The sequence below is a fragment of the Ambystoma mexicanum genome, chromosome 3p, assembly GCF_040938575.1.
Source record: "Ambystoma mexicanum isolate Mex_15411 chromosome 3p, UKY_AmexF1_1, whole genome shotgun sequence".
NCBI lineage: Eukaryota > Metazoa > Chordata > Amphibia > Caudata > Ambystomatidae > Ambystoma > Ambystoma mexicanum.
In genome coordinates, this window is record NC_090925.1 from 530,766,849 (window position 1) to 530,792,187 (window position 25,339).

The 25,339-nt window shown below is 48.1% G+C and overlaps 1 protein-coding gene across 2 annotated transcripts in view; it reads right to left on the reverse strand.

Annotated features, from left to right (window-relative positions):
• The window catches only part of LOC138580591 (protein-glutamine gamma-glutamyltransferase 6-like), a 282,038-nt gene that overhangs the window by 175,410 nt on the left and 81,289 nt on the right, over window positions 1-25,339 (reverse strand). For both annotated transcript variants that reach the window (XM_069651253.1, XM_069651254.1), the window contains one exon: window positions 15,178-15,306. In XM_069651253.1, the coding sequence (XP_069507354.1) occupies window positions 15,178-15,306 (129 nt within the window). The remainder of the gene's footprint in view (window positions 1-15,177; window positions 15,307-25,339) is intronic.

The window sequence follows — 25,339 nt, forward strand, 5'->3', positions numbered from 1 at the left end:
ATGGCACCCCAGTACAACATGCCCTCTTACTAGCAGAGTCAATTGCAGCATACTTTGGTGAACTATGGAACCCCCCAGAATCAGAGAGAGGGAGAGGGAGGGGAATGGCAAGACAGATGATGATGAAGGAAGGGTACACTCATCTCCCTGCAACACAGATAATGGAATTACAGGCAGCCGCACCAATGACAGAAAAGGAACTATGGGTGAAAAGAGGATGTACTACATCCCCAACAGACGTACTATGGCGTCAAAATAATACCGGAAATGTGGTCATGCCGTTGGCACTGTTGAACACAGCCCTGGCCCAGCTCCATCATCCAGCACATACAGGAGAGGAAGTGATTGCAGCACGAATTAGGGAAGATTGGTTCTGCCCCGAGTTAAATTCCCATGTCACCAATTTTATTAGCAACTGCCTCACATGCCAACAGTTTACGGCCGGTCACACGCTTCAAGTGATAAAAGGTACTATACCCCAGCCCGAGGGACCCTTCCTACACCTTCATATTGACTACGTTGAGATGATCAATGTATGTCAAGGACATAGGTATATGATTGTAGTGGTATGTCCATTCTCCAGGTGGATCGAGGCCGGACCCTGCTCACATGCAGATGCGTTCAGAGCACCTAAATTTTTAGTGAAAGAAGTCTTCCCCAGGTGGGGTGTTTGCGAAGTGCTGCAGTTGGACAACGGCCCTCACTTTGCTAATGAAATGTTTCAACACATCACATCCTTGTTGGGTATTAAACATAAATTTGCATGTGCATACCACCCACAGGCCAACGGTATATGTGAACGCCTGAACGGCCTACTGAAAGAAGTGATCACAAAAATTCAGCAGACAACTAAGAAGAGCTGGTTGTACTGCCTTCCGCTGGCTCTGTTTGAGCTGAGGAATAGGCCAGGGTCTGATCACCACCTCACTCCCCACGAGGTGGTGACAGGACGTCAAATGCGCCTTCCTTTAACGCCACCATCAAGAGCATTCACGGACTATGAAAACACTGCAACTGTTCTTGGTGACGAAATGTATCAATATGTGTCTTCTTTGATTACTAGTGTCGCCTTTGTATCTCAACAGCTCGAGCGCAGGCGGGGCGGGTCGAAGAGTTCTCAACAAGAAGACACCAGCAAGGAACTGGAAAAGGAAGGACTATGCACTATTGCTGAAGGTGACCATGTGCTTCTCCGCAACTTCAATAGAAAAAGGAACGGCCCACGCTTTACCGGACCACACTTGGTAGAGGAGGTGGCTCCCAGAGCGGTGAAACTGCAGGATAAGCGCGCCTGGAATCACCTACACGACGTAAAGATCTACAAACTCCAGACCCGCCCTAGCGTTAAGGACAGGGCCATTGGAAGAACGACAACATCAACAGCGTCAGCTACAGAAAAGGACACATCGACCACCGCTGAGGACAATAGTATCACTACACTTGCCCATCCCCCAAATTCCCCAGGCACAACCACTGCCATAGACATTGGACGCTTGCCCACAGCCCACCGCATGGTCACGAGATCACAAAGTAAACAAACTTCTGCCCAATCGAGCCCCAGCCCCCCCTCCAAGGCCACCACCGATTGAAGGACATTGTATAACAAACTTGGATGTCACACACACATAAAACACTTGTATGTTTTCTTTATTTTTCTCTCGCACATGCAGGTACCGCATATAATTGTACTGTTTAGAAAATAAAGTAACTAGCAGTGTGCGCTGCGTAGGAGTAGATGCTGCCCACGGATGATAACACCCCTGAAGCCCTATCACACCAATTTGTATATCATATAAGAAGGCCAAAGTACCTAAAAAGAAGAAGGGTACGCGTATATTACACAGCATTTGTCTTGGCCATAGAACAATCATTTCCCCATCTTCACGAGCACTTACTGGCTCTAAGAGATAGATCTCTAAGATAAGCATGGGAACAGCTCTTCGCCTGGGCACTGAACGACTACTTGATAGGGAGAGCTTAATAACAACAACTAACAATAATAACCAGCATATTGAGGATTTTCAGGCGGGCACCTTTAACGTCGCAAGAATAAGCTGCCGGACTGCAGCAAGGTAAGAGCAAAATGCCGGTGAGACTAGCTCTTGTAATAACACTGATAGGAGTGTTGGTCATCACTGGTCTGTTGGCTGCCTCTGTTTGGCAGAAAAGTTATGCTATCAATATTATGGCTGCAGCCAAAACTAACATGCCCCCTCCTACGGCTGCAACAGGTATGACGTCAGGTGGTACTAGCAACCCTAAGGGTAAGGGAAGTAGAGTTAAACGCAGCACATGTACTGACAACAAAGGTATTGATAATTACATAACAGATTCAGCACACGTCTCAAACAACATGTGGTAAAAACACATGACCCAAATCGGTAAGCAGACAACAGAAGATAGCTGTTATGTGTGCTCATTGATCCCATACGCCATGAGCGCTTCAAGGACATTCGTTGCCACAAAAATACAGGAAAAGACAGCGCGATGTATTATATATCTGGCACTATTCCAAACGAAAGGACGATTTCAAGGAACGGTGGTGAGGATGCAGTGGGAGACAAGGGACACATACCCATACGAAAACAACTTCCTCAAGTCATATTTGAGCTACCATAAGAGCAGCTTACACGCTGAGGTATTCAGATATATGACGAGTGGCCCTGATAAAGGAGAAACGAAGAAAGTAACGCTAGAATACCTGCCATGTGATTGGTACGCCACTGAAGTTCCTGGTGTGCAGGGATGTTGGGAAAGACCACTGATAACAATAACAGCGAAGATATACATGAACAATGAATGGGAAATAGGAGTGGTTGGAAGCAACATGATAACAAGAGAAAATGTTACCACCATACAGGAATACAACGACAGATGCTGGACGACATGGGGCAAATATGTACCGATGCTGACATGGATGGAGAAGGATGAAGACCCAATAAGCATACTACCGCTGACCGCACCCAAGCTATGCTACCAACACAAAGAAGATGTGGAGGTGGGATACAACACAAACTGTGGAAGCGTGTTAGAACTACCAGAGGGGGGTGCTGGAACGGCAGTAATAATGGATCACTATTGGGCCTGCGGAGATAAAGCATACCACACCCTGCCTCCTTGTGGAATGGCATATGCACCATGGTACACATCAATGTACCATCACTAGTGGTGCCAAAAAAACATGTGAACATGGCCAATTTCCCCAAAATGGACGAAGGAAACAAAAGGAAGAGAAGGTCCGTACAATCACAAGAGGGAGAGAACAACAACAACAACAATAACATCCTAACGAGAATGAAAAGACAAGGAGAACCCCTGACAGGAAACTACCTGTGGGGGAGGTCGGAAACAGCACTCACCTCCATCCCACCAGAACATAGATTATTCAGCAGGGCTGCAATGTTCTTCTCGTCAATAATGCACCCAGGACTACAAGCATATGCAAATGCAAAATGGCTTCAGATCACCAGATGGGAACTAATGATGACAATTAATTCAACAGTAAATGGATTCAACGCCATAAAAGAGGAGCTGCGAGTGGTAAGAATGGTAGCACTCCAGAACAGATATGTACTGGATCTTCTCACAGCTATGGAAGGAGGAGTTTGTGCAAAAATAGGACAATCATGCTGCACATTTATTCCTGCTAACGATGCAGATAACGGAACACTTACTGAAGCAGTATCACAACTGGCCCAGATGCACTCCAAAATGATGGAAGAAAGTAAAGGAGTGAAGAAGGATACTAGCTGGTTTTCATTGTTATGGTCATGGATGCCATCATGGCTGTCAGACGGGCTGAAAGTGATAGTTTGATGCATAATATTGGCTGCAGCAGTGTTGATTGTAATAAGGTTCTGGACGGCCAGGAAGGCACGCACTACAGACGAAATGATCGAAATGGTTGGCATGCATCCCTTGATGCCAACTGATGATGACCAGCACACGGACGTGATGATAAAGGAAAGAGAGAAACTGCGCAAACAGGTCATCACCAACCACTTGGACCCACCATCTGTAAAGTTGGAGAACCCAAGAAACCGGAGGAGCTATGTTGTAAGATGGGTATACTGCAAACCAGGAGGAAGCTGTGTTTATATGTACTGGTCGTTTGAGGACCATGTCAACCACTATGGACACTTGGGTGGAATAACTAAAATATGGAGAGTAAGAGGAGATAAAGAAAAGGATATGTTTGTGGTCGACAAGTCGACCAGAGGGGGGACTAAAGTGGAATAATGGGAGAACAAGCTCCACCCAATCTCATCGCGATCGTGGCCTAGAGGATTGCGGCCCAGGCACCCACCACGAGACGAGTTCGCCTATAAACCAGATGACAAAATACTCTGGTTCAAGTACATAAGGATATGCCCACCAGCCTGTCCCACTCAAGCCGACACCTGCGGCATGGATGAACTTGACTAAGACATAAGCAACAAACACCCACATTGTTAGAGATGCCACAACGACCTAGCCAACTGACAAGAACACACGTGCCACCATGCACACTGGTCACTCACGCACCAGCCTACACGAAGAACATATTCAGTACTATGACGTAGGTGACGGAGACACCCACTGACGCGCATCTTTGTTATTTTTTACATAGGCCCCTTTATAGTAATGCAGAAACGCAAGATGCCTGAAGGACTCGCGTATATGCTTGCTGACGCTTCTCCCACCTCTCGCATCGTGATGAGAATATAATGTAGACATAATGTTGCTTATGACGCCATGTCAAACCGCGACATAGGTAAATGTTTTTAATAATGGGTTAAAATGGTGCATTACAAAGCACACTTTCTGGGAAAAATTGGTTAAAAGGCCAACAATGTGGGTAAAAGGCCAACAATCGGTTTTGTAAAGTGTAGGGTAAATCATGGAAAAAAGTACAATAGATGCAAGTCACCAAAAGTGCACAGGGCATTTCCCAATGCATTATCATTCTGGTCCCTGCAATATATGCCAGTATAAAAAACATTTGTATGCTGGCTGTACCCATACATTTCCATGCTGGCTCCACCAACATATGCTAGTATTTCCATATAAGACACTTAGGTTCGCTTTAAGACATTTTTCTATAGTATCATTACTGGCACGGGCAGAAAATTGGCTCTGCCAATATATGCCAGTACTCCTATGTAAGTACATACTCCTGTTGGTTTGGCCATTAAAAGTGACATGTCACAATAGGCAAACCTGCCCAAACTGGTTCCAATGTAAGCCAGTCTAGACCCACAAGAACACTTATCTTGCTTGATTCATCATAGATGCTCAGTTAATAAAAAGTCATGCTACAGTGAAGAATATACAGGCCGCTACGCCAAAACATCTGTCTAGCGAGGTAACACTACGTATGCTTGCTTTTTTAAAGATGCTGAGTAATAAATGTCATGCCACAGTAAACAATGGCTAGACTGACTGTGCCAAAATGCCAGTCTAGCCAGGGAATGGCAGAGATGAATTTGCCTTTGCCCAAAAATACCAGTAAAACATGCAAAGCCAATAAAGGATGTGTCAACAATGTTCCAGTGATCCCAGGTCTCCAAGAGCCTTACACACACATGCATCCCCTTTCACACACAAGTCACTCACCTATACATCGCCTCTCGCACTTGCTCACACTGGATTCACCACACAGGCACACACTAAACCTCACCCAGAACATTCCAACACACACTACCACATGTATGCTCATTCACCCACTGTTACGCTCACCTGGTCTCCTCGGGGATGCCAAACGATGCTTGGCGTGGCTGCACTGCTTCTGGAGTCACTCTGGTCAATGGTCAACCTTGGGGGAACTGCTCCTATGGTGGGCGAGGGAAGCAGTTAGGAATTATTCTTGGTGTGACCCTCCACCGCCCTCTGCTCACAATTCCCTCCCTGAGGGTTTCCTCTCACCTTGGATTTATGAACGATGAACTCTCTGTCCTGCTTTTCTATGCAGGGGTGCCGTTATGGACGCAGGCGACAAATGGACCTAGTTGCTTCACTGGTCTATGGGCCTGCGAGTCGAGTCCAGACCGGCTGCGACTCTGACTCTTGCTTCGCAGTCTTAAGGTGAGAATTGTCCTTAATTATGTTACACTTATCCTCTTCTGTCTCTATCCTCCCTTTCCATGTTTGTTCTTCTGTTGACGTTCTTTTCCCAGTGTTCACCTTATGCTTCTTAAGGTGGGAATTGTCCTTTATCTCTGTGTTTGTTCTTCCTTTTGATGTTCTGTTCCAGTGTTCACCTTATGCCCAACTAATGTACTGTGTCTCTTTTATTATTTCCACAGTTGCAGTTCGTGAAGCGGGGCTGCAGGCCGATTTCGCCCATAGGAGAATGGATGCGGTGCCCAGAACGTGGAGACTGGCAAGGATGACAGGTAAGTTCCAGTGCATGAGCACTAGCATCGGGCTGGGGTGAACATGAGTGATGCTAACCTGCTGTCTTTGTGTTTTCTCTTGTTCTGACGTTGCAGGCTCCGGTGGGCTGTCAGAGTGAAGATCGAGTGGACTGCTTGGATGCTGTTCAAGATCCTATGGCTAGTTTGCAGGTAAGCGCTGTTATTCTTCCTCTTTATCTGCTTCTTTTCCTTATGGATCGGCGGTTGGGTTCGGGACTGAAGATCAGGTAAGCAGAGCCGTACACGGTGAGCATTATGCTGCAGAGTTGCAAAATAACGCGACGCGTGATTTTAAGCCGGGGCGTGGCTTATATAGCCAGCCGCACCCGGGGGAACAAGGCTGTAGAGTAGGCCTCCTTGTTGGATTCAGGTAGTTTTCATGTAGTATTCATGATACCTTGCCTTATTTACTGTAATGAGCCTGGCGCCAAAGGCGCCAGGACTGAGACCTGGGGTTCTTCCTCCAGTCTCTAGGGGCCCGTAGGGCCATGTTTGGATGCTGCAGTCTCACTCTAACCTGGGGGCAGTGAAGTGAAGGGTCATCAGTGGTACCAACGATGACACCCACCAGTCACTCACTCACTCACACCTTCTCTTAAATACACTCATTGCATTCTCTACACAGGCACACACCCACTCACCCAGAACATTCAAAAACAAGCCATCACATTCATACTGGTTCACCCACAAGTCGCTCAATCATACACCTTGTCTTACCTCCACCCATTGCATTTTCTACACAGGTGCCACACACACCCAAGCACCCAAACACCCACCCAGAAAATTCAAAAACACATCATCACATGCATACTCATTCACCCACCAGTCACTCACACACACATTCTCTTAAATCTGCTCATTGCATTTTCTACACAGGCACACACCCACTCACTCATTGTATTCTCTACACAGGCACACACCCACCCAGAACATTCAAAAACACACCTCACATCACTTCTCATTCACCCACCAGTCACTCACACATTCTATTCCATCCACTTATTGCATTCTCTACACAGGCACACACCCACACACCCAGAGCATTCAAAAACACAAATCAGGGGGCGCTGTTGCGCGCGAGACGGAATGGTCGCACTCGCGTGAGCTCCTGCGACGACCAAGGCCTGGAAGCCAATACGATGAATAATTCGACTTGGTTCGCATAAAAAACGCGAATAACTGATAAAGCAACACCTCAACCAACTGCAAGCGAAGTCCCGTGAAGAAACTCGCTAAATTGACAGAACCGCGCCGTGAGAAAGATCATACGGCCCAGAGCGCTGCTGGAAGAGGGGAGGAGCCCGGCGAAGGCAGCGCGGGCTGCCGGAGACGCGGAGGAGGCACAGCGGGCCGGGTGAGGGACACGGGCGCTCCGGAGGCCGTCGAGCGCCCGCTGGCCTTCCCCCTCCCACCCCCGCCTGGGCACGAGACGAGCCGGAGGATCGAAGACAGGGCCGCGGCCGGCAAGGTAGGAGGGCGCGGGTGCCAGGCTGGACTGCTGCTCCCGGGGCGCGTGGGAGATCTGTATCAAGGGATTGGGCCTCCCCGCACTAACGCGCATCTGGGGACACTGAGGAACCCGTTTGGAGGGCCAGCGGGGAGCTCTCCCTTCCCGCCCACCCTTGGCGCGTCCCTCCATACCACATCCCTTCAATAAACCTGGACACCCGGCGACGAAAGGCCCCCCCAAAGGGACATCCCACGGCTAACTCGAGTGTAGTCGCTTGACAACTGGGCACAGACACGAAGGCACATTTGGAGGGGGCTGGTGGGCAGTGGCCCTCGGGGGCGGTGGCCGTTGAGGGCGACGGGCCTGCGGCACTCTGGAAGTCACTGGCGGTGGGGGAGTACTGCAACAGCCAGCAGCCTCACGTGCAGGATAAGGGCCGACTACTCCGATATGGCTTACCACTATCACAGACATCACACCCCAACACGCTGAGAGGATACGGAAGAACTTGGGGCCAGAGGAGTTGTGGAGCTGATGGGGCTGCTCCCTGTTGGGGGCTAGCGTGGTCACAGCGATCACAGCGGACACATAGGCGCAGTACCGGAGGACAAAGCAACTAATAGGTGGGGTGGCAGGAACTGGAACGTGCTCTCAGGCAACGGCGTTAGCATCAATCAGCCTGGAGGAAATACCACAAGCTTCACACATAAGCGGGTTGAGGACTGTCCCCGGACCCTCGTGAGGAGGGGGGTGAGGAGTAGAATCCCTACAGACAATGCCCAATCGTCCTGGTCAGAAGAAAGGGAAGGGATCCATTGAAAGATTCACGAAGGCACTTGATAAAGGAGCACAACCCTTGATGTCTGAAGACGGCCATCCACGAGAACAGCCGGCAGCGCAAGCGGCCATGATTGATCCGCAAGCGGTCTTCCAAGCTATGCAGCAGGGGTTTGCCGCGCTCAATGTCAAATTGGATGGTATAACAGCTGAGGTTACATCCATTAAAACCAAGCTAGACAAGACAACAGCACGCATTACATAGGCGGAGACAAGAATTTCCGGAGCAGAAGACGCACTTGAGGCGTTGAAAACCACGGTGTCTACAATGGCGATTGAACTGGGAACAGTGAAATCTAAGTGTGAGGATTTGGAGGCCAGGTCTCGGCGGAACAACATCCGCATTATCGGGGTTCCAGAGGAGGCTCTAAAGGGGCCAATGGAGAAGGCGGTGGAGGACCTCCTCCGTAACCTACTGGGGGACCCTGGCTGGTCGGCAATGTTCATCGTGGAGAGGGCACACAGATCACTGGCACCCAAACCGAAACCTGGGGCATATCCCAGGCCTATCGTCGCACGCCTGCTCAACTACAGAGACAGAGATCTGATATTGAGAACTGCCAGGGAGAAACAGGAATTAAGATGGGAGGCCAACATAATCCGCATTTTCCCAGACTTCACTATGGCGGTACAGCAGGAAAGGAAACTGTTCACGGGAGTAAAGAAACTACTACGCGAACGACAAGTAAAATACGCCATGCTCTATCCGGCAAGGCTTAAAATACAGCACCAAAACAAGACATACTTCTTTACGTTCCCCGAGGAGGCGGCAAACTTTGTCGAGACACACATCCCTGCCCCTGCCGGGGGGCCTGGAAACGAGGAAGACTCATGAAACATACGAGAGACTAAATGCTACTATGGTGCCGATTCAGAAGGGACTGCAAACAGCTAAGGCCCCCTACCGGGTGGCCCACATGTGGGAAGATTAAGACTAAACTGAACTATCACATATGCTAGCTCCACCCGCATGTGCTGACATGTATGAGAGTAACAACTGAGAACCAGACATATTGGAAATGACGAAGAGAGGTCCGGGCAATGGTGGTCGCTACAGCCCCCCCTGTAGCAGGTGCACGTTATATGTTGGGAGGAGGGAGGGTGGGATCAATAAGCATAGTTAAAGTTCGGGGAACTATGAGGGAGGGGGGAGGGAATGGGCAGATGGTTTGGGATACTAGTTATGAAAAAGTTGAGGTTAAAATGAAAAGCGCACAAGCCTACGACACTACAACTATTGAATACACAGTTAGGTTACACTTCCAAGGAAATGGTCATAATCAGTGGTTAGATAATGGCTAGACCAGACACTGACGGCTTGAAAATATTGAGCTGGAATGTACGCGGTTTGGGTATCCACATGAAAAAGAGAAAGATAATAGCATACATAAACAGGCTAGGCCCCAAAATGGTTTTCCTTCAGGAAACACATCTAGGGCCCCAACTAGCTGGACATCTAATCCCGAGCTGGGGGCCTCATCAATATTTTACAACCTACTCGAGAAGGGCGAGGGGGGTGGCGATCCTTATTCATAAATCACTTCAATTCAAATGTATACATTCCAAAATAGACCCTGAAGGCAGATACATATTACTACATGGAACCCTTAGTGGCAGCGAAATGGTCCTCCTCAATGTGTACGGGCCGAACATAGATGACCCAGAATTTTATGCTGGAATATTCGAGAAATTGGCAAACTACCCGACTGCCCATTTAATTTGCGGGGGGGATTTCAACACCATCCTTGATGTAAACCTAGATCGCACGTCAACAAGGTCTAGGACACTCACCAAGGCGGCACAGAAAATACATCTTCACATGTCTGACCTCAACCTAAAAGATGCGTGGAGAGCGCTAAATCCGTCCAAGAGGGAATACACATTCTACTCCTCAGTACATGACATGCACTCAAGAATAGACTTATGGCTGATTGACAATGAGTTGCTGGGTTGGGTTACAGATACACATATTTACCCCAGGACGTACTCAGATCACTCCCCAATACAGCTAACAATAAAGGCTCCCGGAATCAGGGCATGTAAACCACCATGGAGGTTCAAGCCGCTGGCTCTCCAAGATCTCGTCTATAGAAATGCAATGGCTAGTAATATACAGGAATATTTTGAGATCAATGAGGGAACGGTGTCTAGTCCAGCAATACTGTGGCAGGCGTTCAAGGTTTGCATCAGAGGCAGCTCTATAGCTGTTGAATGCGGAGTCCTGAGGGACATTAGGGGCAGACTGTCACGACTAGAAACACAGATAGCTGCCTTGCAAACTCAATATGCACACTCCCCCTCAGCGAAAACAAGCGCTGATATTAAAATCAGTCTGGATGAATTCAAAGAAGCAGCGGATCAGGAGATCCGCTATTTCGACAAACCAGTGGCGGCGCGAAGGTATGGGGAAGGCGAAAGACCAGGGAGGCTGTTGGCGAGAATGGTAAGGGGTGAGAGAGGCATGACAACGATACCGTGCGTACATCTACCAGATGGCACAGTGACCACTGACGATCTTAAGGTGAAGAAGGTATTTTATGACTTCTATAAGAAACTCTACTCCCCTCAATGTGACAGTACTGATGAGGAGATAGACACCTACCTATCCCAAATTCCGACAACGCTTCTGGCTGACGCCACCAAGGAGTCCCTTGAGACCCCGATCACAGAGGCAGAGATTGCCGAAGCGATAAAAACGCTGCCCAACGGGAAAGCCCCAGGCACAGACGGTTTGGGAGCAGAATTCTACAAAGAATTCAGCGATCTCCGTGTGCCCAGGCTATACACTGTGTGGATGGAGGCCTTGAAGAAAGGGGAACTCCCTGAAACAACGAGGGAAGCAGTGATCACACTATTGCTTAAGCAGGGGAAACCACCTGAGGAATGTGGCTCGTACAGGCCGTTGTCACTAATAAACACAGATGCGAAGATTTTCGCTAAAATGCTGGCAACCAGATTAACATCGTTAATGCCATACATGGTACATGACGATCAGGCAGGGTTTATTATGGGCAGATCCACAGCAACCAACATCAGACGATGCCACAAGATTCTAGCAACAATATCCCCAGAGACCCAAGGAGTAGCGGTCTCACTAGATATGCAAAAGGCATTTGATACGGTTTATTGGCCCTTTTTATTTGGGGTGATACGCAACTATGGCTTTGGCCCCAATATCATGAGGTGGATTCACGTCTTATACGCTCACCCATATGCCAGGATCAGAATCAATGGCGCTTTAACGGAAGTCCTGGAACTGTTGGGAGGCACTCGACAGGGTTGCCCCCTGTCGCCATTACTGTTCGCCCTAGTGATAGAACCGCTGGCTGACATTCTCAGGGCGCGCTATAGCGCATATGGAATATGGTTGGAAGGCAGGAGACAGAACATCACCTTATATGCCGATGATATCTTACTATATCTTAGGAACCCGGACCGCACGCTGGGCAAAGTATTGGCGGAGGTGAATAGGTTTGGCGGGTATTCCGGATTGAGACTCAACCCTAGTAAATCAGAGGTATTCCCACTCACGAAAAATACAACGAAACCCAGTGACCTATGCGGCCTCATATGGAGCCCCACACATATACTCTATCTGGGAGCATACATAGCGAGGACGGCTCAGCTCACACAAGCGCTAAACTATAACGCATTGTCTGACTCCCTGTGTGCAAAAATGAAACGCTGGAGCGCCCTTCCTATATCACTAATGGGGAGAATAGCCCTTGTTAAGATGATCATACTGCTAAAACTTTTCTACCTGTTCCACACAGTCCCGGTCTGGCCGGGACGCGCACTGTTTTCCAAGTTAAAGAGTGCCTGCACATTGTTCGTCTGGGGCGGCACCCCAGGCTTAACTGGAATACATTAACTAACACATACCAAAGGGGGGGGGCTGGCGGCTCCGGACTTGGAGCTATATTACCTCTCGGCGCAGGCTTACTATGCTGCGTACTGGGCCGCTAACTTTATTGACCCGGGGCCGCCCCCACATGGCCAACAAGCTAGAGAATCAATACTGGCTCTACATAAGATGCTGGAACCAGCCCCGAAACACCATAATTCCTTAGACCCCACGAAGGTGACAACCACAGCATGGGCTAAGATAGCGGATATATTTGGCAAGGGCAAGCTGTATCACCCGAGTATGCCGATATGGGGGGATCCGCGTTCACCATTCTCTCTCGACGGGGAGGTGGCTTTGCACTGGAATTCCAGGGGGATTGCGCAGTGCGGCCAACTGTTCCGGGATGGGCTATTTGCCACATGGGATGACCTAAAGGAAGTAGTGGGGAACACGAATAGACACAAATGGCAGTACCACCAAATTAGAGACACCATGCAAAGGGCCTACCCCTCCTTCCCGGAAGAACCAGAAATAAATATGGGGCTGGGCTATATGTTCACGAGCGGGACCCAAAAAGTCACAGCAGCTGCACTCTATAAAATCATAACCCAAACACGCCCGGAAGGGGTCCACCAGTCCAGGACCAACTGGGAACTAGACTTGGGGCAACAAATAGAGGACCACGAATGGTCACAAATATGTATGCTGACCAAAAGTATTTTGTGCAACTCCAGATATAAGCTTATACACTATAAAATAATACATAGGCTGCATTACACACCTGCAAAGCTTATGCGAATCTACCCCTCCACCTCAGGATTGTGCCCGAGATGCCATGCCGAAGGCGCAAATATCTACCATATGCTTTGGGAATGTATAAAATTGAAAGAGTACTGGAGGGAGGTCTGTGCTGCGCTTGATGAGATGGCGGATCTACCTGTCCAGTGGACACCAAAGCTATGTTTGCTGGGGGTGGTGGGGAAGATGAACCCGTTGTGGCGTAAACTATTAAATTTGAGCTTACTAATTGCCAAAAGGGCAATATTGTTGAAATGGAAAAGTGTAACCCCCCCAACTAAGGCAGATTGGGAGAAAGACATGTTGTGGACTAATGACACTGAAGAAATGTATATAGACTCTGTACTACCCATAGCCAGACCCAGAAATATATGGGACCGGTACAAGCAGCGGAAGAATCAGAATTGGAGAATACCTGATTGTGTATCGTTATTGACGTGTAATTACGCTGGAATGGTGTATTGTATGTGTTTGGCTTGTGTGCACCAATAAAATAAAGTTTAAAAAAAAAAAAAAATACAAATCACATCACTTCTCATTCACCCACCAGTCACTCACACCTTCTCTCACATCCACTCATTGCCTTCTCTATACAGGCACACACCCACACAGACCACTCAAAAACACACATCACATCGCTTCTTATTCACCCACCGGTCACTCACACCTTCTCTTACATCCACTCATTGCATTCTCTACACAGGCACATATTGAACACTCAAAAACACACATCACATCACATCACTTCTCATTAAAAGACCCACCAGTCACTCACACCTTCTCTTACATCCTCTCATTACATTGTCTACACAGGCACACACCTACCCACCCAGAACATTCAAAAACACACATCACATCACTTCTCATTCACCCACCATTAACATAAATACATCTGACGCACACTTCACACATGCAAAACACACATCACATTACAAAAATAAGCCTTCTTACCTTTTTCTTGCAGCTCTGGTCCCTCCTTCCAGGCCCCCTCGGCTCCTCCATGCTGCTCACAAACAGGAACCAGGAAGCTGTGAGAGCTTCCTGGTTCCTGTATGGGAGCTGCAAGGAAGCCAAGGGAGAAGGAGTTGGAGCTGAACGTGACATGTGACATATGCCACATGTCACGGTCAGCTCCAACCCCTACTGAGTGCCTCCCCAACCCAGCCTTCACCCGGCGCGGGAGGACCCACTACACCATGAACAGCCTTTTTTTGGGGCAAAACTAAAAACAAAATCAATTTTTTTTCATGTTTTTTTTAAGTTGGTGTCGCAAGAGTGTCCCAGGGGTTGCAACTGTGGCCCCCAGCCTGGCGACCCCCAAATGACATCCCTGCCAGTGTGCCACAGTGGAAAGTGGCACTGGGCATGGCCAAATTACCCGAAGAAGGGCAAAGTGAGACATGCTGTTTTATCTGAATTAGTAAAAAGCGGCCAGTGGCTATGGCTATTTACTACTACATGTGGGGTAAAATAAAGCATGACAAAAATCAGTGGAAAAAACAGTAGTTGAGACATAGTTAAGCTAAACCAATTCAATGTAATAAAACCCATTATTAAATCAATAGGTGTTGGGAGTGACAGCAATCTTAACTCCTAGGCCTGTATCATGAGTATTGACATCATAGTTGGCATCATATTTGACATCAAGGGGGGCCTCCGATTTAAGGTTGTTGTGACTTCTATGCAACAACCACAATTTCTTTTTTTAGGTTGAATTGGTTGATTTAGGGATCGTTACAATTAAATGTAATTAATGAATTATGACATTTCAGCAAGGGTTATAAAAGATAACAGGCATAATTTGCACACTTGTATGTTTTATTTTTTTGGTAATAGCTTGGAAAACTTACCATAGCACTCACTACCCTGCCAATGTAGATAGGATCTCCTCTGCGTGAACAGTCCATCACTTGGTCGGCGTAGTAATTCAAGTTATTGTCCAGAATGTCAAAGCAGATATCCAAAATATTTTCTTCAAACTGAAAATAAATACAAAGTAGTGTAACGATTTCCATAATCTCTAGTCCATTATTTTTCCCAGCTGTAGCCGATGCAGGATGTACAAAATACTCACTGCAGTAACTTCTGTACTCCAAGTCAATTTTCCCCTGACCTCCATGCAAATGGGACATCCACCCTCCAGAGGATGGAACCGAAACATTTGCTGAGCGAAAACCCACAAGAATGTGCAACAAAGCTGGAGTGCATGTGCAGGGCTTGCACCCTGTACATTGCCCTTTGGCATTGTTCATCAGTTTAATCAATTCCATCCCTTAAAACCAAAAGTAACTGAGAACTAAGATAAGCGTGATGGAGGGAGGGCATACGTAGAAAAGAAGTCTATGGAGTAGGAGTCTAGAGGTCACTTTGATGAGCAACTTGGCGTTTGGGTGGTATGGACAAAATCCCTTCAACCAACCAAACAGTTTTCACAGAAATAACTCTCCAAATTGTGCATTGGTCCTAGGCCTTAAACTTTACTGCAATGAGAACAAAATGGTGAGGTTGAGGCTAAAATGGCTGCTTTATGATTTGTATCTTACCAGAAGGATATGTAGCCCCACGGGATCAGAAACAGTTAAACCTTACAGGCCCCTACATTTCAAGAGAGAATTCAATGAGCTGCAAAAGTCTTTAAACTGGTGTCAAGATACACTATTATGCTCATAAAATGCGGCTTTACCCACGGATCAATTTCTTTAACAAAATGTATCAACTCAAGAGCTGTTTATCCCTCATCGAAGCTTTGATTCCAAACACCCACCAGAAGTTCAGCCTGACAAAGACCAATTTAATTCTCCTACGAAAGCACACCCCAGTCTGGAATTGGCTGACAGACTTTAAATTCAATGGATTCACCCAGTGCAACATTTCTTGGCTTTACCATTGACTCTGACCTCTCATTCGCAATAAGCATCACCACGTAAAGGAAGGCCAAAAAAAAGAAACAATTACAAAAAGGCACACTTAGGGGCATTAGGGATCTGGCCCTGTCCTGTGGGCAAGCCTCCTAAAAAATTGCCCCGGGGGGGGCATATTCTTGCTGCTTTCTTGGGGGGAAAACTGGGGACACAAAATTGAGGCCTGACCCCATTTTGCCACACCAGGGAAGCAGCAAGGACCACTAGGCCACCAGGAATATGAATTTGAGGTGTGGGGGTGACCCAATCAGACCCCCAACCCCAGTAAATGACAACCAGATGGCATAATGTTGTTTTGCCTTCTTTAGGCGCAAATGGGTGCAGTTTTGCACCAATATTCTCACAAGGAAGCCAGAACACCATTACAATACACATATAGTGGAACGCTTGGGGGCTGGCCCCATGCCTATAGGGCCAGCCCCCTCAGGAACCCCCCATGGAAGGGCAAATCTTTTCTGCTTCCCTTTGGGGGCAGAATTGAGGGTCTGGTCCCATTTTGCCAACCCTTGAAAGCAGTAAGTAGCACTAAGCCACCAGGGAAAAGACTTTGGGGTTGGGGCTATTTCACCCTTTGCCCGTCGCCGCACCCCTGCATGTCCTGGATCTGTGTCCAGGCCATGTTAGAGAGTTCCTTCTGGGGAGGGATAGGGACCCTGCAGGGGCTCCCTGTGACCGCTGCTGGGTTGTGGGGCAGTTGACCCACACGGGAAACAGGCGCTCAAGGCTGTGGGGTAGCACCCCCGGCCATCATAGAGCTCTGGCTAGGCTGCGTTACAGCTTTTCCCTCTGGGAAGGGATGGGGACCCTGCCGGGGCTCCCTGGGATCACCGCTGGGCTTTGAGCAGGTGAAAGAGGAGAGAAAGACAGCAAACCAAGAAGGGTTTGCAAGGAGAGAAATACCCTTCACCTTATCAGCAAGAAAACATTAATTTCAAGAAACCTTCGAGTCAGGAAGCGTACGGCCAGGAAACCAGACTGAAGAATCCTGCATAGTGTGTCGGAGATACTGAAGGCCCTCTCGCATAACCAACCAAGGTGGGGAGGAGCAGCAGCCGCCTTGGTATTGTCCTTGGCTTCAAGAACAAAGATGCGTCAGAGAGATCAACACAGCCTGTAAGTTGGGGAGACTGATGCAAGACCGGTCTGTGTTGAAGTCAAGGTTGCAAACAGCAACACTGTATAATGAGCGCTGGAACAATCATTGTTAAACTTGTGCGATGAAAGACGTGAGTAAAGCATAACTGCTGATGAATGTTTGAACTTGAGAAGGAAAGATACAATACTGTTGACAGAGTGGTCCGGCACCGTGAATGTGCTCATTTGAAGTTCTCTGTAAGGTGTCCTGCCATGAAGTGGTAGAAACGAAAGTAGAAGATTGATCAGAACATTGTGTAAAGTGAATCAAAGTGGTCCTATGACGGTTTAAGCAAAACCCATTGCACATTCAGAATTCTTCGATTTTGATATCAAGAGGAAACCGTAGAAAGTGAGATTACATGGTCTGAGCCCGAACGAGAGAGACCAAGTGTGAATATTGTGCAAAAGGGATCCGAGTGCAAACGAGGTAGGTCTATCATCCGAGCCCAAATGAGGGAGATCCATGGTCCAAGCCCGAACAAGGGAGTCCAAGTGTAAACATTGTGGTAAAAAGGAGGTCCAAGCCTGAAGAAGGGAGAACCATGATGAACACTGGAAGCGAGAACTTGTGCATGTAAAAATCCTGATAAGATTTGAACTTTGGCATTTGTTTGTTACGACAGGCCCTCTGCAGTAAGAGACTGTGATTGTAAAAGATGTTTTTGCAGAAGGCCCTGATACCCATGCTTTGAACTGTATCCTCGTGGCAGAGAAGCCAGAGTGTGTACGAAGCTCAAACGTGCTGCCTTGCCCCATGCTAAAAACGTGAGTGAGGGAGGCCAACTGCTCAACCATCCTGACATATTATTTCTTGAATACTTTTCTTTTTGCATACACAATTGTCCCCCACCCTTTTGTATTTAGAAGTAAGGATTGGCAATAGGTTTATTAGTATGGGCCCTTTTATTTTTACGAGTGTCTTCACGTGATTGGAGACCTTGATGGGAATGTTGTCAAGAGTGAAGGAAGCGTACTGTCCACCGAGGTTCCCCAGGGTGGAGGGTGCCCCTATGAGGAGGAGTTTGGTTTTTTCACTGTTGAGGCATAGCCAGTTATCTGCCATCCATGATTGGGTAGTGGAGTAGATAGTGGTGAGTGTTTCTGTATCCGCTAGGTAGTCACCTGTGAGTGGGATGAGTACCTGTGTGTCATCCGCATAGTTCGTATACGAGATGCCCAGGGAGTCAAGGATGCTGAACAGGGGCCTCGTAAAGAGGTTGTATAACGTGGGGGCGATACACGAGCCCTGTGGAACACTGCAAGTAATGTGGCTAGGGGTGGCACAGGCTGAGTCAGAAAAGACTTTCATGGCTCTTTCTTGGAGGAAGGAGGTAATCCATTCACAGGCTTTGGGGGAGAAGGTGGCTAGATGGTGGCACAAGGTGTTGTGGTCCACCAAGTCAAAGGCAGCGGATAGACCCAGTAGGAGAGCAGGTTTCCCTGCGTCTCTTAGATCATCCATTTGGTTCTTTAAGTCCAGGATAGCCGTTTTGGTACCGTGTCGTGGGCGGAAGCCAGATTGCCGCAGGCCGAGGAGACGGTTTTCAAGGAACTTTTGTACTTGCAGGTAGGCTGCTTTGTCCAAAACTTTAAGCAGGAAAGGTACAGTGGTGATGGGTCTATAGTTCCCCAGGACGTTGGGTCCAGTGAGTGTTTTTTTGAGGAGTGGGCGTACCCAAGCCTCCTTAAGTCCAGTTGGAACGTGGCCCGACTGGAAGGATGAGTTAATAAATGCTGTAAGGAAGGGAGCTAGGATCTGTGCTGAGTCTTTAAGGACACTAGCTGGACAGGCATCTCCCTTACAGTTAGAGGGTTTGATGGACTTGAGCAGGGCGATAACCTCCTGCTCAGTTATATCTTTGAAGTCAAATGGTGGAGAGGAATTGGTCATGGTGGGCGTGAAACACCACCACCCCAGCCAACTCTCCCTCAGATGGGGTGGTCTCAATGGTGGCTGGCCGGGGTGTGTGCTTGGTTCTGGTGGTCCGGTCCCTGTCCTTCTGCACCACAGCGATGCCTCTGCCCTTTTCACGAGGGGGCAAAAGACACTGACATCAGTTATCGTTGTCAATGCATGTGTGGCAAAGACAACATTAACATCACCAATCGTGGCGTATGTTGGAAGCAGGAACTGACGCACACACAATGCACGCACACATGTACATGCCCATGCAAACTGCATGTCAACTGCTGCATGAGTGTAGGGTGAAGGATGAATCATAGTCAAGATATGCACATTTCAACTTAGCACATTGTTGTGTGGCCACAAACACATCACCAAAAACATGAAACGCCACCACACCAATGACCAAACAACACAAGTATGGAATGTGGCATGGGAACAGTGACAGGGTAACTGCCCACACAAACACAGTCACAAACATGCATATGTGAAAGCATGACCGACAAGCAAGCCACACATATCTGGGAATCAATTGCTCATGTTGCGTGGCCCAGCATACACATATTGCATGTACAGCGGTACACTTGTGCTCCAAAAGCAGTGGTATGAGACGTCATATACCTGACCCAGAGATCTCAATGCAACAACTTGCCATTCATAGACATAAATGCATATGTGTCACTCTCAGCAGATGTGTCTGCATGGATGCACTTGCAGGTGTGCCACACATGGAGAGGTCCATCATGCACGTCCCTCACATGCCCACAACATAGCATGCCCACATGCATACTGTCCCTGCACTTGGTCCATGATCCCACACAGCATGTGCCCGAGCCCAACAAGTTACTGAGGGAATATTCAGCCAATTCCCATGCATATGCCAGTATACAATGTCTGACGTAACATACGCCCAGCATTGGCATCAGGCAGCAAGCTGCTGTGTCTCACACCTTCTGCAAACAGAATGAGACATCTGCAAAACATGCATGCCACACATACACAGTAGAGCATTGCTCCAGATGGGAACTCACCAGCAGCTTTCAGTCGACTTCTCCACCCACAGATCTGGGTGTGAAGGTCCGGATAGAACCTCTCAAGAACCCACAGCTCTACCTGGGAGAACCAGTGGCAGCCCGCATGGTAGACCTCCGCAGTGGGCTCCTTGGCGAGGGCTGCCACCACCTTGGAATGGCTACGGGCCTTGAGGTCATCCCAACATTTTCAGACAGTCTTCATCGGGTAGTCTACCACCCCTTCCACGTTGATGGCAGCTGTGATGTCGTCCCATATCTGTTGCCCTGCGTCATTGCCCAGCTGAGTTGCTGGGTTGAAGAGGGCATCATAGTCCCCCAGGACCCGATCCAACAGTATGCCAATTTCGGTGGAGGTGATGTTGGCAGCCCTCTGCCCCGCTGACATGGGGGTGCTGCACTCTTCCGAGGATGTTGATGGTCCAGACATGGCACACCCGAGGCCAGTATAGCTTTGCTGGGTCCCGGGTAGCCGCTATGGAGCCATGGTGGTGTTGGCAGGGAGAGGTAGAAGTTCCAGATACAGAAGAGGTGGTCACAGGCCCAAAAGAAAGTTGTAGGACAGCTGGCACTCTAAGAGAGAGCTGGTTGCAAGCAGGCCCTCACACTCAAACAGGCAGCAGCAGATTAGGAGTGAGTGAGGCAAAGCAGAGCCAGAGGAGGCAAAATCAGCAGTTTGCATGCAGAATGAACTCTGGTGTGTGTTTCTCATCCATAGCAGCCGAAAACAGAGTAAAGGCCCTTAACACGTAAGTTACGTCCTACGCGCTTGACAGAGTGCACCCACGTGGCATGCCTACGCGGCTCACGGCATTGATGGTGTAACATAAGGCATGTGATGCGCATCTCTGGTTGTGAGTATGAGACGGACGAGTGTCGCATACATGTAATTTGGGGGCACTATGCAAGCCGTTTCCTTCAGGTAACGTGGACCGCATTTTTATTTTTGGGGATTGACTCTGCGCATGTCATGTTTTACATTTAAAGGCCTATGGAGTGTGGTGCATGCAATCTCCCTATTTTGGGGTGCCCCTGCATATCACATACCACTTTATACACCTTTCGGAAGCTTCCTGGGGATAGAAAACGCAATTTTTCTGTTTTGGGGTGCCTCTGCATATCACATACTGCATATTTTTATTTCTGGGGTACATTGGAGCCTTGCAGGATCACATATCTACTTCGCACATCACGTAGACTGTTCCCTTCCTCTTGCCAAGAACAATGTCTTGGTGTTCCTTCCATTTCTCCTCTACATCTGAAACATGAGTGGAAAGGCCTCAAAAGTGAAAGGGAGTCGACGGGGTCAGGGATGTGGCGAGAACACATCTTTCCCAGCCACATCTGCCCGAGCCACAGGGGGACGTGGTTGTTAGGCAGAATCCTGTGCAGTGCCCTTAGGGACCACTACACACAATTAAGACTACAGGTGGCAATACAAGTTTTACCTTTGGTACAAGCCTGTACTACTATGTTAAAGTGGTAGCAGTAGCGGAGCAGCCAGGCTTATCTCAAGAGTATATGAGCAGTATAACAGATTACACAAAGGGACCACAATTACTGTGACTCAAGCAAACACTGACTCAAGGTTTCAGGTAGAAAAATATAAGTACATTTATTTGAAAACCATTCGTTATCAACACAACCCTTCTATTAAATGTAAAACCACATGTTAAAAACACTACAACTGATCAATTCACTTTGTACGGTATGAATCAAGGTAAATACCCTGTGTTTCAGAGAATCGGTATTATGGAACAATACACGTTACCGTGAATACGATTGCGATCACTTTTTGACAGTTCGGTCTACTAAATAAACGCGTATCTGCTGCAAGAAATGCTACCGGGGCAAAAACACACTTAGCACCTGAGATACCGAGAGAGAGTTGGGGGCAAAAATCATAGGCAATGGGCCTCATTACGACCCAGGCGGTAAGGGGTTTACGGCAGCATTAACAGCGCCGACCCTTACCGCCTGAGTACGAGGTCCCTTAGCGCCATGGCGCTTTTAACACCTGCTTTTAGCAGGTGTTAAAATCCATGGCGCTAAGGGACCATGGAGTTAATTACGCCACCGTAATTTACGGTGGCGTAATTAACGCCTTCCCCACTCCCATTATGCCCTATGGGGCAAAAATGGGAATGGGGAAGGGAAAATGGGGATTGGGGACTTACCGCCCCGCCAAGGTCGGAATGGGGCGGTAAGTCCGCCAACCACCATGGCGTAAACGCAGTTTACGCCATGGTGGTAAAGTCACGGCCCAGGCGGTAACTTACCGCCTGGGTCGTAATGAGGCCCAATGTGTTAGTTAGGCAAACAGAATCGAAGAACACTCATGGACAGAAATGCAAGAGTCAAGAGGCCGGAGCCAGTGTCAAGAGAAACCGGGTTCCTGTGCCGAGGATCACACGTCGGATAGTTCGCGATTCAAAGTTGCCAAGAGTACTTTAGATATTGTCAAATGTTCGGAAGCAAAAGTTATAAGAAGGAAGGAAAAATAAGGGCAAGCCTTATAAGCGAGAAATAGGGATTTCACCCAAAATTCCTCAAGTAGGACACAGTACCTTTTCAAAGATGAAGCTGGTGCCACTGCAGTTGTTGCTGGTAGTTTCCTGAAGAACCACTATTCCTGGCTTCGGCACGAAGAAGGACGATGAAGGGGGTCTACACCACACAGGGATGAGGCCAGCAGCAGCGACGATGAATAAAAGGTGCGCTCCATAAAAACAGGAGAGGCTCTTCAGGTGGCTATCCGGACCACTACAGCAGTGTGCAGCGATTTTGACCACGAAGGGGGACCTCTGGCTGAAGAGGATGAGCTGGTTATCCCCACCAGGCTCAAGGGAAGAAGACTCCGGACTGGATCTTCTCTTAGTCGTTGAAGGGTAGATAGCTCAGGACTGCAGCAGGGCTTCACCGGGACGGGGTTAGTTGCAGCAGTCGACCTCTCCTCCGCTTCGCTTCGGTTCCTTGTAGTTCCAGTGGCGACTCTCTGACTTCCAGCCCAAGAGACCTGCCTTTTATGCGAAAATCCCCCATTCACATAGCCTGGCTGTCAATCACCCAGCAGGGGGGTTGTCCAGCCCATTCAACCACCTCAGCTAATCATAAAAAGTGTGACTTGGGTTTCCGAGGATACCCTGTGCAGGGGGTGACTACACCCCTCCCTAACAATCAGTTCACCTACACATCCAGGCGCCTTGAGGAGGACTTCTTGGCAGAAGCCCGCCAAAAGACAGTGAACAAAGAAGGCAAACCTGGTTTGCCGCGCAAAGTAAAACACAAGAAGGAGTTTAACAAAAATAAATAGTGAATAAACCGCACCAGAGCCAAAAGAAAAAGCATTTGGTCAAGCGGGTTTAAGTTCGAGGCTAATACAATAGCCTACAATATTACCCTGGTTATATAAAATAGCCGCGGTAGAAATTTAGGGTAGATACCAGTGCCACCAGCCATGTCTAAATGTTAAAAGAGCAAAACAATGCTCTAGGAGGTACAGATAAAAAGGGCTAAGAGTTAACCCTTCCAGTACTCCATGTAAGATGGGGTGTACTGGATCTGTGGTTAATTTGACTAAGTAAAGTTAATGGTAACTTTACCCTTTTCTGAAGGTCAGTAGTCAGCCTCAGAAATGGAGTTGGTGGGCAGTCTGAACGACAACCCTGTGTCACTGCACGGAAGGTGCTGTGTGACACACAAAAGAAGGGGGCTACTGAAGTGGTGTACTCCAGAGTCCACAACTACAAAAACAGGTAAAAACACATAGCAAAACACAAGTAAGAGTGGGGGAAAAGCTCACACTCTCACCAAGTAGAAAGAAATAACTCCAGAGATCCAGCAAAGCTGCTGAAGGACTCACTAGGTAAGGGAAATTAGCCATGAAATGAGAATTCTCCTAACAGTGGTGGACATTAGGGCACAGGTGACCCACCACCTGGACGTCAATGTTTTTGCAGCCAGACAGGTGAAGAACCACTACCTAGGGCCACTAGGGCCAAGAAGGGATGCCCTGCTGAGCAGGAAGATGCTCCACCCCAGGACACGGCACATGAGCAGGGTCTGCAGTGGAAGAGACGCTTCACTGATGAGGAGCTCCAGATCCTCAGTGACTATGTTACCGATCACCATCGTGAGATGTTCCCGTATGCGGTGAACACATTTACAACCGTACGATTGGTGCAATGACTGACCTCATCAACTCCTTAGGTGTGGAGAGTCACAATGCTGAACAGGTCCAGAAGCGGTGTAATGATCTCACACGCATAAGCTCAGTGCCAAACTCGCCTATGCACTGGAGGGGGGCCAGCAGATGAGGAGGAGCTAACTCCATTTGAAGAGGTCACAAGTCAACTCATCAGCATTGAGCAAGTTCAAGGAGTGCGTGGCATGGAGACCCATCAGGACACATCATATGTGTGGACAATCATGGTTGACCTACCCATATTTATGTAGCAGTACAGCGGCTGCAGTTGTCAGCCATCCTTGGACAATGTATGTCTGCTACTGTGTACACTTCTGTCACATGGTCTGCGTTCAGTGATTTACAGTGACTTTTCACATCACTGTCTGCTGGCCCACATAGCCGTGCCAGTACTTGCATGCAGTTTTTGAAAGTCGACACATGTGAAAATTGCATTAACCCATGATTTGCAGGTACAACATCCTTTCATCGCGGGATGTTTTTTCGCAGGGTTTTTTCCTACAAATATTTTATCGAAATAATCCCATCGAAATTTTTTGGGGGGGGGTTAAAAATGTATGTATATGGGATGTGGGTTTTTGATAATAGATTTAAAGTAAAATGGAATGGGGGTTAGGGGAGAACCCCCCCCCCAAAAAAAAAAAGAAATTCTATGGGTTTTTTCAATAAATTATTTGCGGTAAATAACCCTGCGAAAAAACATCCCGCGATGAAATGACATGGAACCGATTTGCACATCTGACAGTCGCACATCACCCACTGGGCTCTGCTCTGTGTCACGCCAAACAATGCCATATCCACATGTATCATTCATTG